The sequence below is a fragment of the Passer domesticus genome, chromosome 2 (assembly GCF_036417665.1).
Source record: "Passer domesticus isolate bPasDom1 chromosome 2, bPasDom1.hap1, whole genome shotgun sequence".
Classification (NCBI taxonomy): domain Eukaryota; kingdom Metazoa; phylum Chordata; class Aves; order Passeriformes; family Passeridae; genus Passer; species Passer domesticus.
In genome coordinates, this window is record NC_087475.1 from 19927610 (window position 1) to 19946602 (window position 18993).

Sequence of the window (18993 nt, forward strand, 5' to 3'; positions counted from 1 at the left end):
GTCTGTTTTGTCTTTTCTTCCCTTTTCTTTTAACTGCTCTGGAGGTCCAAAGTTTTTGATGAAATAAGGGTAAGTATCAAACCCATGCTTTACCTCACCTGAAAATTTCATTTTTTTATCTCTAAGAAAATCCCCTTTTTGCATCAATTTCCAAATACTCACCAGCATGTGGAAGTTCTTCCTATCTTCCAGCACTTTTTTTTTAAACAGTATCTGAAACTACGTGCAATGTTCCAGGTAAGCATGGATTGTCTCACCAGATCTTAAAATCCCCAATACAGTGGAAACTAAGCAATTCTTTAAAAAGCACTGCCAAGTCCATCCCTTGGATTAACAGAACACTTTGGTTTTAGAGCCTACCATTGAACGCTGATGGGTTTTCTACAAGAAAATCAGGAAAATATAAGGGTTTCTTTTGCAAATGGTAAAGAAGTTAGAACCCAGTAACACAAATGAAAAGCTACTTAAAGCTACTTCCAATCTACTGACAGACATGTCATTCTAAATGTTCTCAGCAAAAGCATTTCCCCTGATTTTCTGTGGAAGTAAAAATCAGAAGGAGGAGGGGAAAAAAAAAGAAAGTAAGCAGGGAAAAGAAGAAAGCCTACCAGTAATGCTGTTGGAGTTCCCATTCAAGGGAGCAGACTCCTGGCTAAATCCAGAAGAAAGTGATCTTGACTGCAGGTGGTGCACTCTTCTGTCACCACCAAGTGCCACTGCAATCAATCAGAATCACTAAAGGAACATGGGGCAGAGGAAAGCAGACAGTTTTAAAACTGAAATGTAAAAGGTGCATTTTTAATTTGAGCATGGGTATTTTTAATTATGCACTAGAAAGGCATATTTTTAGGACAATTCCACATGGAAATAGCATGTCTTTTAGAAAACTCTTAATGTCCAGTATCTACCTGGCATAATAAAATGCCAAAGGTGGCCTTAAATTTCAAAAATCAGCTTGAATTTATTGCATCTTCATGTGGAAGTCCAGTATTCATTAGCTTATAGAGTACCAGATGCCAAACTCTTAGTTTTTTCTAAGAGGAAAAAATAAATAGTAAAAAATTGTCTTTAATTGTTGGGGTTTTGTCCTTCCCCACAATCATGAAATAAAGAGAAATGCACAACAAACCAGACAATTAGAACTGCTTTTTTTTTTTTTTCTGGAACAAAATTCTCTCCCATGTTTTACCAGGTGACAGTTTAATTCTGTGATCTGATCTTTACATTGAGCCCAGTGTCTGGTCATCACACAGGTAAGTTTTCCTTCCAGCTGACCACCATCCTTATCACTAAGTATTTGTATGTGTTGATAAATATAAAAAAATACTAAACAAGTCACCAGGTACTAAACTGCAGAAGGTGAAATAGTACTTTTTTTTTGTACTATGAAACAACCACAACTTTCAACACAACAGGCCTAAGTTATGAAAGTGTAACTTGAGAATGGAAAGCCATGAACTTTGCCTCCAAAATGACTGCTCATTTATATAGCAAAGACTCTCAACAGATATTTGCTAGGAGCTGTATGGTAAGCTGAGCGGGCATGTGTACACAATGATGCATTCACAGACCCCTAAATCACCAAACACGCAACTCCTTTGCCATTATTAATGCTGAGTTTTCAGTAAATTATTCAAAATGGTTGTGGGACTAGGTTTGCCATTTGAAGAACAAATCATGCCATCTTTCAGTGTAATACAAATTACACATCCCTGCTGAAGAGTCTGCCCAGGCTGGGAACCATCACGTTCAGAAGCAGCACAGGGAAGCAGACCCAGGGTGTGTGGCAGGTTTCCTTCCCCCAGCCAGCCTGACGGCAGCAGAGGCTGCAGCCCTGTGCTGAGGGTGCTCCATTTACTCCACTCAGGTACAGGGGGCAGCTGTGGCTGCTCAGACACACTGAACTGGCTCCTGGGACAGGCAGGTCCTACCAGATGAAATTAGAGTTACTGTTAAGCCTGCAAAGAAAGTTTTGGCCATGATTCAAGTTGCACTGTTATTTACTGAGCAAAAGAGAAGATGTACACAGGGTTATTTGGCCTATGCAGGGCGCACAGTCCAACTGGAAGGAGAAAAATCCACCACGTTTTAGTTATAAGGTCTGTGCCACTCAGCTCAGAAATTAAAAAATTACAAAGCCAGAATAAAACAATTGCATGTATGTGAGAAACAAAGCAGCCATGCTTTATTTACTTACTCAACTTTTGCAAAGACTACACAAAAACGAGAGTTTGTAAAGTTTCCTTATGGTTTCACATAACACTAAACAAACTTTATGGCTTCCTGCCTCTGATCACTAAAGGCAGAATCACCACGGACTTCTTATGCTCAGAACTGTTCTCCCCTGAACGTAAGTATAAATGAAAGCCTAAACCACATATTCCCCCAACACCTTTAAAAGCCAGAACACTGAACTAATTCATAAAAAAGAATCTGGATCAAGAAGGTGTCTGTTGTGGCCAGAGTGCTCACACACACGCACCTGTGCCCCTGCCAACCATGCCAAGCAGTCCAATCACAGCAAGTGGCGAGTCAGCATTAAGTACTCACTGTGAAAGGGGGGAACTAGCAAAAGAAAGCTGCTTGAGTTGGAAACTGATTGGAGTGGGATGGGGAAAAGGAACTAAAACAGCAAACCATACCACAGAAATGGAGAGACAAACTGTTTTCTGCTTACCATCACATTTGCAGAAGAAAAAAACCAATATTTTGAACACTGAGTAGATTAAATATCAGTTCTTATAATTACAGCCTGGTAGCAAATATATACAAATAGTACTGGTAACATTTTATGCAGCTAAAATAAATTTCAGCCATTTTGGAATAACACCCAGTAGAATAGGTATTGTGTCCTCTAGCTGGAAAGCTGTTCATTGCAGCACTGAACTGAAAACTGTTGGGGAAAAAAATTGAAACTAAGGCTGCTTTACCTTCTACTATGAAAGAAACGCTTTAAACATTTAAAATGAAAACAGAATTTTTCCTTTTCAAACCAGCATGTAATAGGAGAAAATGGGATGAACTCTGACATTAATGGCTAAAGAATACTAATGTAAGGGAAACACTTCCAAAAACATACATTTGTCGAATCATTACAAGGCTAAAGAACACTAAGAGGTTTGGACAAGCTTTAGGAAACACAACAAAAAGTAAACCAACATTCTGCCATTAAAGAAATACAAAGTACTGCTGAGATGAAGGAGAAGGCTTGCACTAACATCTGGAAGAGTGAAATTCATCCTCTACATAGCAGGCTACTATTAAAATCTATTAAACAGTCAGAGCACCAAATAGCACACACAGATACCATGAACAACTTGAATCCAACAGGACAACTACGGAAACAAGTGGCAGGGGCAAAGAATCTGCCAGCTTTCCACACTGCCATTTCAGAGCATCCCTGTCTCAACAAGACCTTCACAGGACCTTAAAGCCTATTAAAGCCATCAAAAGAGAAGAATAATAATCAGTGGTTTGCTTTGAAATAACACACCTTTGTATCAGTAAACAAATATGCAATATATTCAGTATCAAAAAATAAAGATATTGGAAGGGGTTTTTTATCCAAACATGTCAACTAAAGAAAAACAGACTTGTATTCCACTGTTTATATTCCAAGGATATTACTTATAAAGTGGTCTTCTGTAAGGCATGTTAACTATAAGTCATGCAAATGCATGATGTTAGCCACCTAGAAAAAAAAAGTGTAAAAGTTACAGTATTTTTAATTGTGCATCCTGAGAGCAGTTCTTTTGATATGCTATATATATTTTTTTTTCTTTTTACAATAAAACACCCAAGCTAAAAGAGTTTTAGTAGTTCTAAATTCATTTTTTTCTATGGAATCATTCATTGTGAGGCTTTTTAGAGTTCTCCTTTAGACGTATCCTTCAAGATCCCCACAACCACCACTGTTTTTAGACCACATATTCAATGATGTGATAGAGTTGATGGATAAACATTGCAAAGTATGAAAGTGATCAACAAGGAAGGGGGCTGATGAAGTGCCTTATATGTATAAGGAATGACAGAAGATACAGAAGGAAGAGAAAAATTGCTGTATGGAAACTCCTCAAAGTTTACTACTACTGTTGCTAAAAAAAGAGAAAGCCATGTGGGTCAAAGATTAATTAAAAATTCAGACTACTTATGCACCTATAACACTCCCATTTCCAGTTTCAAAATGAAGAGCATTTGAAAAGCAAGCCATTAATACTCTCCAGTTATTTTTCTGTGGTCTCAGAAGTAGCACAGACTTTCTATACTTGCTTCTCTAAGATGTTCTTTCCAAGTTCAGAAATAGAGCATTTGAAAGAAACCTTTTATCTCTTCAGACAGCTTACAGAACCTGGAAAACACGTCCATGGAAAGGATATAACTGCAAACTTGCTGCTAGGAATGAGCACATGTTCGTTATTTAAAAGATAACAAAAAGAAAAATTCAATAACCTTTGAATTATCCTGGACAGTTCACCTTCTACAAGTAATGTAAGAAAATTAATCCCTTGGACAACCACACTCCTCTGCTGCCTAATAAAGCAAAAATATGATTAGAAATCTGCTTTTGAAAACAACAGGAAGCCAGTTTGTTTAGACTGTATGGCATGGTAGCAAGGCTGCAATACCTTCAGGAATACATCAGGATGTGCAAGATACACAAAGCTGCATTTAGCACACACAACCTGTCCTTGGTTTCCCAAATGCCAAGCAAAGCCAAGTCAATTGAAGGCAGCAGAACAGGCTTGAAAGGCAGGAAATGACAAGGAAGCAAGAGGAACTGGGAAAGATGTGAGGCATTTCAGAGGGGCTGAAGCAGCCTCTCCTCACTGTGAGCCATCTTCTGCAGAAACTCCCCTCTTCCCGGATTTGCTTATGTGTGGGGCTGTCATGTAGCCTGCCCACTCCTCATCTCCCAGAGCTACCTGGAGAAAGGTTTCATCTCCATGTTCTCCCACAGCACCACCCACCACTACACAGGTGCAATGTAACAGAGCTCAGCATAGGCCAGAAGCTCCATTTCCCCTTCTCCCCTTCCACCTCGCTGCCCAAGACAATGGGCTTCAACACTTCTGCCAAGCCAGTTTAGATATCTACACCAGCAGAAATGAAACAAACCAAAACCAGTTTGCTAGTGGTTTTAGTCCCTAAAATAGCTCACCATGGTGTGGGACATAAAGGGCTGCAGGGGACGAAATGCAGAAACTGAAAAGCAAAAAAAAAATGGAAATCAGACCTCACAGCCTCATTAGGTCTTCTGCCAGTAGACATTACATGAGGCTGATCATATTACAGAAGTCCCCCCTCAAAATGCCTCAGAGTACCTTGGTTCTAATTCTTCTCCATGCCAATTTAAAAAAAAATTTAAAAAAATAAAAGCCAAATTCTTTCTGATTTTTTGGATTTTTTTTAAGCCAAAATGAAACATAAACGCATTCCCCAACAACTACAGATTTTGCAGTCATCTGCATTCAAAGAGGGGGAAGTCCCAGGGCTCACCAGTGAACCAATGCCAAAAGGCACCAGCCTGATTGCAGGGTCTCTGGGACAGAAAATACTCAGGGATTCAAGGACCACCTTGTTATTTCATGCGTTGAGTGAGATCAAGCTTAGCCACCAGAAACCCTAGAAAAATAAAGACTTTCAAGAAGAAACTCAAGACCTTAGAAAGCAAAAAAGATGTTTCTGTTCCAATGCTGGAGTGAATTCCTCCCTTTTTTAAAACAGCAGTCACAAATTAAAACACATCTCGCCAAATAATTCAACCAGTCTTATGAAGCAACTAAACTCCTACCCAGGAAACAATACAAGTTCACCTTCACATAAAGATCAGCTAGTCTTGAACAATTAGTTCAATTAACTCAAGGGAAATTAGCCCCCACCCAATACAATATGCATTAAATTCCTTTCTCCAATTTCTCTCTTCCTTCCTTTGCCATTCCTCCCCTACTACACACTGCACTTTGCCTTCAAAGCAGAACAGTCAAGTACAGATAATTCCCCACGTGCAGTTTTTCTCTGTCCCCCTTCACTGTGTGCCCTGGCAGAGGAGAAGGCACTCCTTGTAAACATGACAGGTAACACACAATACATTATGCAAAGCAAAGACCTAGGCAGACAGCCAACTTCATGAGAAAACTATCGGCCACCCCCACTGGGGAAAAAAATTCTTCAAAGATAAAAATTAAAAATTCAGTTAACACAATCTGAGGTTTAGAGGTTTACAACAAGTCAAAGCAAAAAAACAAAAACAAAAAAAAAAAAACCAAAAAAAACCAAAAAAAACCCCACCCAAACAAACAAAAAAAACCAGATGCCTTTACATAGCAACTTTCATATGATCCAAAACCCAATGCCAGTAAAAAAACTGTGAAATTTGATAATTTCTACCTGAAGACATGTACTACATTTTGACTTATCAGCCACATTGTACAGTCAAAACAAAACTTCTCTTTTCTGATAAGGTGCATAACCAGTTACATTTTGCAGTGTTAAACAGACAGTCCACCCCTTTCTGGAGTGGGTAAGACCTTGACAATACTGCCATACATAACATTTAATTTTTTTCTCTTTGTTTTTTGTGGGATAGAGGTCTAACATCACAAGCAAAGAAAAATCATAGGATTATAGAATGGTTTGGGTTGGAAAGGACCTTGAAGCTCCAAAGGTCCAACCCCAAAGTCTGAACTTCAGCCCTGATGGAGCAGGTTCTTCTGTGCAATTGCAATCTCAAGGCTCCTGTCATAGATGCCTCAAGGCTTGTCACAGCCTCATTTACAGTAAGTCAAAGTCAGTGCCATTATTCAGGCATTCAGGTAAAGAAGCATCCTGCCTCTACAAATCTGCTCAGATACGGAATATTTCCAGATTTCTTATCCGCTTCTCTCCTGCTCTATTTCAGTCAAACACAGAGCACAAGTGAAATAAGGCAGCTCGGACTTGTAACACATGCCTGGCTTGTTTTACATGGCTGGTGCAACTCCGAGTACTCCTGGTAGCATTTACTGCCACAGAATAATGGGCACTTTGCTTTCCAAACACATGAGTACTGCCAAATCCAGAGGAATATAATCACAAATTCAAGATTAAGAACAAACAGTGAAACTGCAAAATCTATAAGCAACATAAGCAAAATCTTGCGGGCTGCATAATTCTGGAAAAGTATTTTAAACAAATATGTAAGCACTTTCATGAGAAAGGTTGACAGTTTATCTGAACAATTAAAACTCAATCATGCACAAACATTAATGAAAACCTTCACTCTAAATAGGGTACAATCAGTACTGCAAAGTTTTACAAATAATGATTTTAGATTTTCTTCTTAAACAACATTAGTTTCAGAAATTATGTCTTTTCTCTCCCACTCCCCAAAAACAAACAGAAAGGACATACGCAGAAATAAATTCTGAACAACAGAAGGGAGACTTTTTTGGTCTTTTTGATTGTTAATGTAAATCACTAAGTAGCTTTCATCAATCCACACATACACACCTTTTTGTTTTGATTATCTATAGATTAAATAAAAAGTCATAATACCTTACAATATCCTCTCTTTCCCTTAAAGTTTCAAAATTTTCAGAAAATTACAGAAATAAAATTTATGAAGAGCCAGATCATAAGAAGATTCATTCTCAGCATTTGACTCTAACATACCAATATTCCTTCTTAGTTTTCACTGCCTTCTTTCTATTCTCTGTATAATTTATTTTTTTTACCAGCAGTTCTCAAAATCTTGAAAGATATCCATCTATTCTGCAGAGCCTTATCTCCCCAGACTCCCACAGCTAAAACTGATACCTGACAAGCCCACTCTCTAACATTATAATAATTTTAAAAGTTGGTTTCTAAAACTAATGAAAAGAAATTTCTCAGTTTGTAGCCAATAATCAACCTCTTAAAGGGAGTTTCTGTACGCTCTGAACTAAAGGAATACTGGTAGAAACTTCTCCCACACCAAGTCCTAATTTAGGTCAGAGAGACTTTTGAGTCCTGGAGTACTTTACATCTCTAGCTCCAATGTATTTTCATAGGTTTAGATTTTAAGCAGCGTGGATTTCACTAGAATTTGAAATGCAATTACGTACTGAAATTTGTACTACTCCACTCTTATTTGCTTGATTTCCAGTCAATGGAATAATTATCAGAAACAGAGTCTCACTGATTATTTTAAAGGTCTTTAAGCATGACTTCAATAAATGTGCAGCCTTTTCACATCACAGATTTCTTCAAGGTACGTCACAAAACTATTCATTTTATTCCTGATTATAAAAAGCAGCTTTAAATACAGTTTGGTATTATCAGAAGTCAATTCCTCTTCAAGCATGTCCCTGTAGTATTTAAACACCGATACTTTATCAGCACCAAAAGTTTCCATAACGTGGATCCAAATAGGTTATATGCACACAGTCATGAAAATGAGTAATTCATATTCCTGGAATGTCTTCCCTGATTTAATAGAGCTATTTCTGCGTGACACAGTAGGACTGGAATCCAAAGTTACCTTCCCTTTCCTCACATTTGAGATTCTGCATTATTTGTCTACAGCAGTTAGAGATCCTTCCCAGATGATGGCTCATTTTATAAGAGGTGGTGGCTCCTACATGACTTTAGTCAATTCTTTGCCCCATCAGTCAGATACTAAGTTGTGACAGATCTGACATAACTGTTTGGAAATGCTTTCAAGAGCAGTAAAACACCCCTTCTGCACCACATTATGAGTGGAGCTGAGACCATGTATCATCCTCTCATTATTTCAAGTCATGGTTTGTATTCCCTATGAACAGCTTGGTACACTTCCATAATGATCTAGAATGCTGCAAAATATGGAAACATATCCTAATTTTTTATTACTGCTATGGTGAGATTTTTTTTTTCTATTTAACTGAAATTTCCCACATCAATCTGTCAGGCTAAAAAGCAGTCTTCTCAAAAACAAACAAACCACCAAATCACATCATGAACATGCAGACCTTCTCCTTCCTCAAAAAACTAAACATAAACTGTAAAACACCTCAGGATTGTCCTGGTACCAGTGAAACAGAAGCAAAAACCCACAAAAAAACCTCTCTTCTGTCTCCTCACACCATATAAACATTTTAACAGACTGTCTTAAAGATGCACACACAAGAACAATGGTTCAGGCTACAATTATAAGAGAAACTGTCCCAAGAGTCTTGATTTGGCCATGTCACCAACAATTTTACATTACAGATTGAAGTCCTCCAAAATAAGCTAAAAGCAAACAAAAAAGACATCTTCCTAGAAATAAAAGCATTATGTTTAACCTGCACATTTTGATTTTTCTTAAATCAATGCATCAATTCTCAAGGTTCTTATTCCATCTTCTTCAGTAATTAGTAGAAGATGAGAAAGAAAGCAATATTTGGAGTTCATTGTCTTTTTTTTTTCTTTCTCAAAAATTCTTGGAGACAATGTTGCTTCTGGTATACAGAACTTACATATTTAGCAGAGTTGCATCATCATTCACTGGATACTTGACAAGTTTACAGCAGTTCATAATGTAAGGAGTGGTTTTAATAAATCTCTAAACTGTTGAAGCCACTATGACATACAGCATTACTAACATTACAAACATTAAAGCATATGTCTCTATTATGTGTGTCAGCTAACAAAACAAAACAGACAAATAATAAAATACACGGTAAAGTTCCTATATTAATGTGACTAGGCAAATGTGCCACTAAGTGTAATGCAGTCCTCAAGGAAAAAGGCTGAAATGAATTATTGGTTATTTGAATTATCATCCAGTATAATAAAATCCTTTTTGAAATTAAATTACCTCCTTTGAACATGAAAAGGATAATCATAGGCTTTCTAACTGAATCTTTTGTAAATACTGAAAATAACTTAGAAGCTACGATATTGTCATTTCAAAGAGTACTCATAAAAATTGTTCCAAAAATCATATGCAAAACAGCATCAGTAAGTTAATCACACTTTCAGTTGTCTCTCCATTAATGCAGAGGCTTTTTAAACTTCACAGTAAAATAAAGACCTGGCAAGGAAAATCACAGCTAAAAGAGGTGCTATTCTGATAAAGACAAAGAAACATCCCAAAATCTTCTTCAATTAGTTAAAAATTTAAAAAACAAACAAAAAAAAAAAAACACAAACAGGCTAATTTTAGAACTTTAAATCTAAAAACTTATATTTTCTTGGCTGCATAAAAATAATTAAACCATGAAGTCAAGCAACCTGATTCCCTAAAAAAAAAAAAACCCAAGCAAAAAAACACAACAAAAATAAAACACCAAACAAACAGAAAACCTAAACAAACAAAAACACAACGGATCTTAGTAGTCAGAAGATACAGGCACAGGTTCTAGTCTGTTACATTTTAAGGCAGATCTAGGAGAGAACCTTTCCAGTCTAGCAGGACATCTAAAGACAGTATCTGGAGAGAACAAAACTCAAAGTTACAGTTCCTGCTGTGAAAGCTCTGAAATAGAACTGACCTCAACAGACATCACAAAAACAGTAGTTCCCAATTAAAAAAAAATCCAACTAAAAATATATTCTATGAATACAGGCCTAAATTCTTGATAACTTCCATTCACTATTCTGACCTATTGTTTCACAGTTCATCTGTCCAGTACTGACTAGAAACTTGACACTGTGCCCTTTTCTCAGATTTACCTTGATCTGAAATCAGTTCCATGTTCAGAACAGCAGCACCATCCTTCCTCCACTGCCTATACCTGTGCTCAATAATCACCACTCCTACTGTTTCTCCAAGCAGCTGCTAAAAGCAACTGGGAGAGAATACCAGGCAAGGCAGACTTCTGAACCAGCCTCAAGTGTCAGCTGTGCACCTCACCTATGGCACTAATCCTCCATCCCAAATTAGAGATGCTACCACCCCATACATGCTTATGCTGCCACAGTACAGAAATATTCACCTGCCTTGTACAGCTCCACATCAGAGCATTGATCCATTGCCAATCATTCTCTACACTTGGAAATTCATCACAAGAAAAGGTACTTGTTTGTTTGTGGCCTTTTCCTCCAGAGAATGACACTGTAAGATTTATACCAAAACATTTAGTCCAGACCATTACCAGATTGGTGAATTTCCAAAACAGCATTGAGGGAGAGGCTATGTCAGGGAAAGTGTGATCATTATTTCTGCATGGTATTTTTGGTTTCAGTGTCTGACGGGTATCTCCAAACTTTCAACAGAAACTTTATCACGAAGCATCTGTATGTTTATGCATAGAACACAATGTGACAGACCTACAAAGTCAAGGAAAGGACAAGATTACCAGAGATCATATTTGTAATAAAACCAGTTTGGCATTCTCTCTCATTTCTGCACATAATCCTTTTCCAGATTATGCCCATATTTTCCACTTACCTAGCAAGTATGGACAATTGTTGAAGCCATTGTAGAAGCAGAGTCTCTAAAAGACCCTAAACACAAAGGTATCACATAAAAAACCCACATAGATAACGAAAATATAAAAAATTATGTATGCTATGTAAAATTTTATATCCCGTAGCCATCTTCTAGGACTTTAAAACTCATCTTAAGCTCATTCCCGATAAAAAAAATGTATATGTTAATTCACAGAGACAAAACTTAAATTCTTACCAGATCCATTAAAATCATATCATGACTTTAAGAAGTATCCCTTCCAGTAGTCATGTATTAACAGAGCTTAGGTGTGCCACTGCCTGCAAAATCAAGGCTGCAGACTAAAACTGTAATAAAAGACTTGCAGCTTAAAGTGAGGAGATCTGAATGCATATCAAAATAAAATTTAAAAGAATTTTAAATTTTATTTAAAATTTAAACATCACCAGCTATGTTCAAAACAACTTTCTGTAGGTAATCTGCCTGTAAGATCACACTTTCAGTTAAATATTTTCTTCAGAAAGGCCTTCCTTCCAGCAGCAAACAACCGGTGTTTTTGGGCAAACTAGTTTTCCAACCCAAATGCACAAAGGGACTAAAACTGGGGTTTCCACTGGAACCCCATGTCTTCTTCATGATGCTCTCATAAAACTGGGATACCTGGCTGTAACCTAGGTAACAGCAAGTAAAGTCAAGTCCTGTGTAAACTATTATGTCTTTTAACAACCAGAAAATTAGAAATAAAAAGTGTAGCTCAATACAGAAATCATGTACTGCAATCTACAAGATAAACAGTCTGTAAGTATTTCACATCCTTAAATGAAGCAGAGGCAGATACAAGCTTTAGAACTTGAAATTTCATTTCAGAAGGAACCTTCAGGTTCTTCTGAAGAATTTCTATGATCTGTCTTTACTTAAATGCAAATCTTAGCTCTGTCCTCAAGTATGTGGAAAGCTACAGATTTTGCAGAAACCAAGAAAGAACCAAGCTTACAATATATATCTAAAAATTGCCATGACCTGACATAATAAAATTTTTGAATGACACATCCCTTTCTCTGCCTTTGATATTGTAGACCAAGTGTGATGTGAAGACCCAGGAGCTTTTCTAAAACATCATTTCCAAAAAAAAAAAAAATGGAGAAGGTCACATAATTCAGTTGCCTGGAAATAAATACCATACTACATGACCTCTTCCTTATCTATGTGAGCATATTTTCCCTCTCCTCAAAGTTTCTGCTGTAGTTCCTGCTGCTGCAGCTCTAGCGGTGTCAGCCAGTAACACCACCCAAGGCAGGCCGAGGGGGCTGTTTGTATTGTCACTGTCACATGGTGTAAAATTGCTTGAGCAGGATGAGACAATGATGTGCTTGAATGACAGCAGCTGTTCTGTGCTGGCATGCCACAAGCAGAGCTGTAATCACAGCCAGGTGCAATGGTGGGAATTTTGGGGGATAAAGGCAGTGCCTGCACCTGTGGCACTCTGTAACTTCTAGCCATGCAATATTTGTTCTTTACAGACCATCTGTCATTTTGACAAGCTCCCCACCTGACCATCACTGGAGCAGCCACCTTTTTTATTTCCTTACCAAGGCCTTTCTCCCTTTTGTACACCATCCAATTTCTGCCTCATACGTGCCTCATAAACAGAAAAGGATATGGTAACTATGGTGTAGGAACCAGTGAATCATAAGAATTTGAAACACTCCTAGTTACAGTGATCAAAGCTAAATCCTTTAGGAAGATTAGCCACACCAAAACCCTGAAAAAGAAATGTGACTCAAGTACTTTCATACTGCATCTTTGAGATAAAGCACAATCCCCCGTGTAACTGCGAAGGGCTACCTCCAGTTACGCCTAACTACGGTGGGAACATTGTAACAGGGGCTGCTGTGCCTCTTGATCTATCGATGCAGTTCCAGGCCTGGCAACCAGCTGCGAACGCAACAGTCCTCAGGCTGAGACCACAACTCTGAGGCCGTTCAAGAGAAGGTTTATTCGGAAAACAAAGAAACAGAGAAAAATAATACAAATCAACCACACATTTAAACAACGAGGAGTACGAGCCTGGCAAGCAAGGGATAAGAGACTCCAAATCCACTCGCGCCCCTGCACCCATCGCCGTGCGAAACGGCGGAGGGGCAGCGCTCCAAACGATGCGAGTGGCGACGATTTCACCACTTCTCCAAAAATACGGCTCCTGGGAGAGCCGGTGTGCCCGAGGTTCGGCGGGAGCGGAGCGGAGGGCAGGGCGAGACCCTTCCCGGCGGCGCGGCCCGGCCAGGCGCTGCTGGCTCCTCGGAACTTCGCCCCCCGCCCGGCAGATGACCGAGACCCGCACCGCGGCCACCACCCCCGAACACCAACACCCCCCTGCCACCGCGCCCGGCTCCGGCCCCTGCCGCCGCTTTTGCATTTTCAGAAGCACTCTGGCCGCCCAGTCTGGCCGGCGTCTCAAGGAGGGCACCGCTCTCGCCCAACTGCGGCCGCAGCTCATTATCCCTTCACAAGGGAGAGGGGGATGACCCATCCCGCGCAGGGACATCGGCACGGCCCGGGCAGATACCACGGACAGCGGGCCCCCACCGCCCCACCCCGGCACCGAGCCCCGCTGGCAGAGAAGTTGGGAGCGGCGCGGGCGCTCCCCGCGCCGGGCAGCCCCCATCCCTCCCTGCCCCCGCAGGACACGGGCAGCGCCCGCAGCCGCGGGACGCCCGCGGCTCGCGGAGCAGCAGCGGTGCCGGCAAACACCTACCCGGAGAGCTTCCCAATCTTCACAAAGCTAAACACATCCATCCATGCGGCCGGCTAGATCTGCCCGTCACACTCACTCACTCCAGCAGCAGCGGCGGCGGCGGCGACGGCAGCAGCTCCATGTCGGGAGAAGGTTGCGTCCAGCGGCAGCAACAGCCCTTGCGAAAAAGCAGGAGCCGGCGGAGACAGCGGCTGCTACCCCCCTCCGGCGGGGAGCTGGGCGTGCAGCATCTCGCAGGACCGGCGCTCATCTGCGCGCAGCCCTCCCCCTCCGCTCCCCCCCGCCCCGCTCCCGCCTGCCGAGCGCTCTCCCGGGGTAAGTCCGGAGCGGAGCGGGAGCCGGGGCTGCCCGGCAGGAGCGCTGCCCACAGCCCGCGCTCCGGGAGCCGGGGGAGGCGGCAGCGCCCCGCCGCCCCTCTGCAGTACCCAGAGGAGGGAGGCGGCGGGCTGCCGGGGAGAGCGCAGCGTGTGCGGGCTGCCTTCTCCTCTGGCCGGCCGTGCGCCGCTCCGGTGGGCGAGCGGAGGGCGCGGGCGGCCGCCCGGGCCGGCGCCCATCGCCCGCTGCAGCCCGAGGCGGCGCTGCGGCCGCCGGGCCGAGCCCGGGGCTCCCGCAGGGCCTCCCGGAGCCGCCGTGCCGCGGAAGGAAGGCGAGGGGTCGGGCTGTGGGGGGCACGGCTGCGGTTCTCCGGGGCAGGGACCGGAACGCTGAGCGGCAGGGGAAGGGGAGCTCTGGTGAGTAGGAGGCGACACTTCCCCAGCCCGGGAGCAGCACCCTGGGCCTTGCAATGCAAAAACTTGGGAAAGCAGAGAGCCGTCTTTGCTTCGACGATCACACTGCTCCATGCAGTCCCCGAGGGTGAGGAGAGGCCTTTTGGCTTTCAGCCCTCGCACTGAGTGCTCGTCGGTGGTGGACCGAGGACAGGCACCGGGCTGAAATCCACCGCCCGGCTTCTGGCACTATCCGTGATCTCTCTGTACATGCCAGGACAGGGACCTGAACGGACGGCGTCCTCGTTGTGGCAGGAACATGACAGGGCTGGTTTGTGGCAACGTAATTAAAGTCAAGCATTCTTCATACCACATCTTGTGGAAAAATGATAAATCTAGGGCTCCTGACACAAGAACAAGAGCAGATGCATTATACTTACACTATACCTTATACTTATGTCCTGCGTCAGGCTTTAAATGAGGCACTGGAGTTTAGGTCTCCATAAGTGTCTTCTGAGTGAGCAGAGCAGGAAGGCAGGTGAAATTCAGATTCATCTCCACACAAACTGCACTGTAATATAATAATTCTCAGTATGGGAGTGGATTTTCTCCACTTAAGTGTTTTCATTTGTGTGTTTGTTCTCTGAATAGATTGATATGTGCTTTACTTTGTGCCTTCAGAGAGTTTCAGTCTCTTCTGCAGGCTTGCACCTGCACCCTCCCACGAACCAAGGACTTAGAAAATTACAGTAGGGCTCAACACATATACTCCTGCAGCCAGATGAAAACAATGCACTTTTTTAATATTAAAACTTGCATTGATAAGAGAACAAAAAGAACAGGCCGTACTAACACAGTGTGAATTGGGTTTCAAACTATTCTTTAAAACAATAGCAACAAAGAATGATTGATCATCTATTTATATGGGAAGAACATTGAACTGCCAGCTAAAAAGCACTTGCTGGCTTAGCATAGATGTAAACGGCTTGGGCATATTCTGAAATACCATATGAAATGTTTTATGCCAGTGCATCAAAATATTTATGTGGTACTTACGTGTACTCTATTTATTTATTGTTATGCTATATTTTTTTAAAACTGCAGAATCTCTGCCTGTCATTCACGCTGCTCTATTGATTGGTAAAAGCTACAAAGATAACACAGTTTCAGCTGGTTAGAAACTGATTTATTTATAAATCTGTCATTATTTATTTATAGACTGAGGAGATAGGCCAAGATCTTACAAAGCTAACTGAAGCTGATGAAATGATACACCATATATAAGATTAAGCACATATGTTCCATATCAAACAAGGTTCTCGTCTTGAGCACTTCATGCTCCAAGGCTTCTCACATAAAGGTGCCTTAGAGCATAGTGGTGAGTGCCAGAAAAATTAAGAAATTCTAAGGGGTCACTGGAATTTCTGTGGTTTCAGGGTCTTTCAGTGAAAAGGTAAATGTGATCCTAGGATATACGGGCTGAAGTATTTCCAGTAGAGAGATGTAAAAAAGCAGAAAGCATAAGATCAGATCAGAAATGCCATACTCAGCTTATTCAAAAAGTACATTTATGAAAAATGAGAGCAGGTGCTGGAGTGTTAAAGGTAATGAAGAGTCAGTCTTATGACATGAAAGATTTTTGTCTAGCAAAACAATGACTAAGAGATAAAAAAGATTGTTGTTTATAAACATCAGTATTGTAAACACAGGGTGTGTACCCGAAATGATAGGCCTTTATGCAAGTCATTAAAATTTGAAATGAAGCTGAAATTATCTCCTCTTTCTTTGGCTTTCCAAATAAATACATGCCATCTTGCTGTGTTTATAGTTACTTTTATATTTTTGTTTTCCTAGGCAGAAGCTATTGCGACATTGCAAATTTTCCAGAATGCCTGTGGAGATAGTCTTGGACCGGCCAACATGCTGGAGGTTCATTAATAGCAGTATCACAGGAGTCTTACTCCCAGATGTGAGACATGAAAGGAGAACCTGGGCAAGTGTCCTTCCTACTGTGCTAAATGCTGATAGCCTTTTGGAGCTGTGCAATGTGAGAATCACGCGTGGGGAAGGAGGCTGGGGTATGAGAGTGAACTTTGGTTCATGGTTCTTTGGCTTCTGCTGTCATAGCAACTGGATACAAAACTGTCAGTCTCATAGTAAAAGATTAAAATTTGCCTACCCAAAGAAGCGAAGTGGTGGGCGTTGTTCTGTTTCAAGAGTGAGTGTTGATATGTGTAGTTTGGACTGGCTTTGAAACCATCAACTGTACATTGAAATAATATTTTGGTATTTTATCTTCATTTGCAGAAATGTCAATTAGACTGTGTCATGACTGCACACTTGCACATACATTTATACCTTTCAGTTACTACAGTGGGATTCTTCTCAAAAACTACCCAAATTTTAGGATCCAGCCTCAGCTACTCATACTTTACCTCTGTGGTGCACAGGTACTTATCACTCCAAACCATCTCTTTCTAGGAAAAGTGACATTAATTGCCTTTTGCAGGTGCTTTATTTTCTTTAACTCCAGTGAAAGGAAGCACAGATGCCTACCTTTGACTAGAGGATTGTTTTCCAGATGACTGAAGTCAGGTGAAGTGAAACCCATTTGAATGTGACAAAGGTACATGTAAACGCTGAATGAGAACAGGCAGCCAGAGACAGCAAACCAACATGTACTCAGTATCTCAGTAACAAATAATAATTGAACATGAACATTTCTAATCTGAAAGTAAGAATCTGACATCAGTTCCTGGCTTACCCAGCTTTTTGCATTTGTTTTTAGAATAGCAGAGTAAATACAGCTTTTTGAGGATGCTTTCTTACCCTGTACTATTATCTTTTTATTATGCCTAGCAGGAGTAATCAAATTAGGACACTTAATGCTAATGCTTTGTGTAATCATAGATATCCTTGTGTAGACTGTGGGCCAGTAAAAGCCTTAAATTCATATAGTATGGCAATTTCATAGGCATTTTTAGAGAAGGAAATCTGTGTCATTTCTGATGCTTCCTGTTCTGAAGGAAATGGCAGACATATGCAATGCAGACAGGAATGCTGTACTATCTAAACTTTAAAATGAAGTAATCTGTAAACCCAGTCACTGTAAAGACTTAATTTTTTGAAAACCCTGTTGTTTTGGTCCTTGACAATCTGCTATAAAGATGCATTGTATATATCTTTACAACTGGCATGAAGAAGCACTTTTTTTTTTTTGTTCCCGAGTTCTAAGGTTTTGGTTTTTTTCTTCTGAGGCACTAAATAATCCCCAGAAGAAGATGCTTTGAGATTTCCTGGATACCAAGCAGCACAAACATTTGGCCCTGCAGCTGGACCAATAGTATCTCTTTATACCATTTATAAGATGCATCAAATTTGATCCCAGATAATTTAAATGAAGACAGGTAGAATTCTAAATCAAACACATAATATTTAAATACTTTGGTAGGTCTCACAAGTTTTTTCTCTCAGTGAATTAAAAAGTCATCACTATAATTTTTTTAAGACTAGTCAAGTAGGGGTTTTAATGATTTGGAATCTTTTAAAAGATACTTTAAAGTGCTGTGTCTCATCTTCAAAATGGTTTAAAATTCATCAAGTTGGAATGGTTTTTTTTAGATAAGAGCTGAAGGTTCTATGATTTTTCTGCACTGCTTGATATTACTCATATCCAAATGGCAACAGTGTGTAAAGAAATGTGATAATAAAATCCATTGAGTAAGGCGGTGTTAATACATAGCTGGTGATGCAAAGTTTTAAGGGAAGATATTTTGTCATTGTGATCTCCTACTTACTGATTGTTATTTCTAAAGATAGTTGGTTATGATTCTGTCATGTAGTAAGTCCTGTAATACTCTGGGTACTTGTATTTTAAACTGTTACATTCTTTTTTTCAGCCTTGAGCCTTTGAAACAGGCATTTTTTAGAATACATTTCTATATCCTGGTGCTTACCAACACTATGCAATTCTATATAAAAACATTGTAATCATTACAGATTTTCTCTGTGTTTGTATTTACAGCATTATCAAGAAGTCCCTTTGCTTACATTGAATCTGTGCACCAGCTTCTACCTGGTCATTTTTGGCACCTGTGTCAAATAGTTTTTTTTCAGGCCTGTTTTATAATTGACCCATACAGAGTGCCTTATGTTTTCAG

At 40.5% G+C, this 18993-nt stretch overlaps 2 protein-coding genes across 6 annotated transcripts in view; one reads left to right on the forward strand and one right to left on the reverse strand.

Moving 5' to 3' along the window:
* The window catches only part of FRMPD4 (FERM and PDZ domain containing 4), a 292688-nt gene extending 278329 nt beyond the window's left edge, over positions 1 to 14359 (reverse strand). For 2 of the 5 annotated variants that reach the window (XM_064407705.1, XM_064407707.1), the window contains exon 1: positions 14127 to 14358. Coding sequence is in view for 3 of the 5 variants with exons in the window: in XM_064407707.1 (XP_064263777.1) it covers positions 14127 to 14167 (41 nt within the window). In the remaining 2 variants the exon portion in view is untranslated. Of the gene's footprint in view, positions 1 to 14126 lie in introns of all 5 variants that reach the window. The other 3 variants (XM_064407702.1, XM_064407701.1, XM_064407699.1) reach the window with 3 other exon arrangements.
* LOC135293483 (collagen alpha-2(I) chain-like) lies at positions 14207 to 17020 on the forward strand. Its single transcript, XM_064407708.1, has 2 exons — positions 14207 to 14857; positions 16688 to 17020. The coding sequence occupies exons 1-2, from the start codon at positions 14246 to 14248 to the stop codon at positions 16769 to 16771; spliced, it is 696 nt and encodes a 231-aa protein (XP_064263778.1). The 5' UTR covers positions 14207 to 14245; the 3' UTR covers positions 16772 to 17020.
* Positions 17021 to 18993: the final 1973 nt, after the last annotated feature.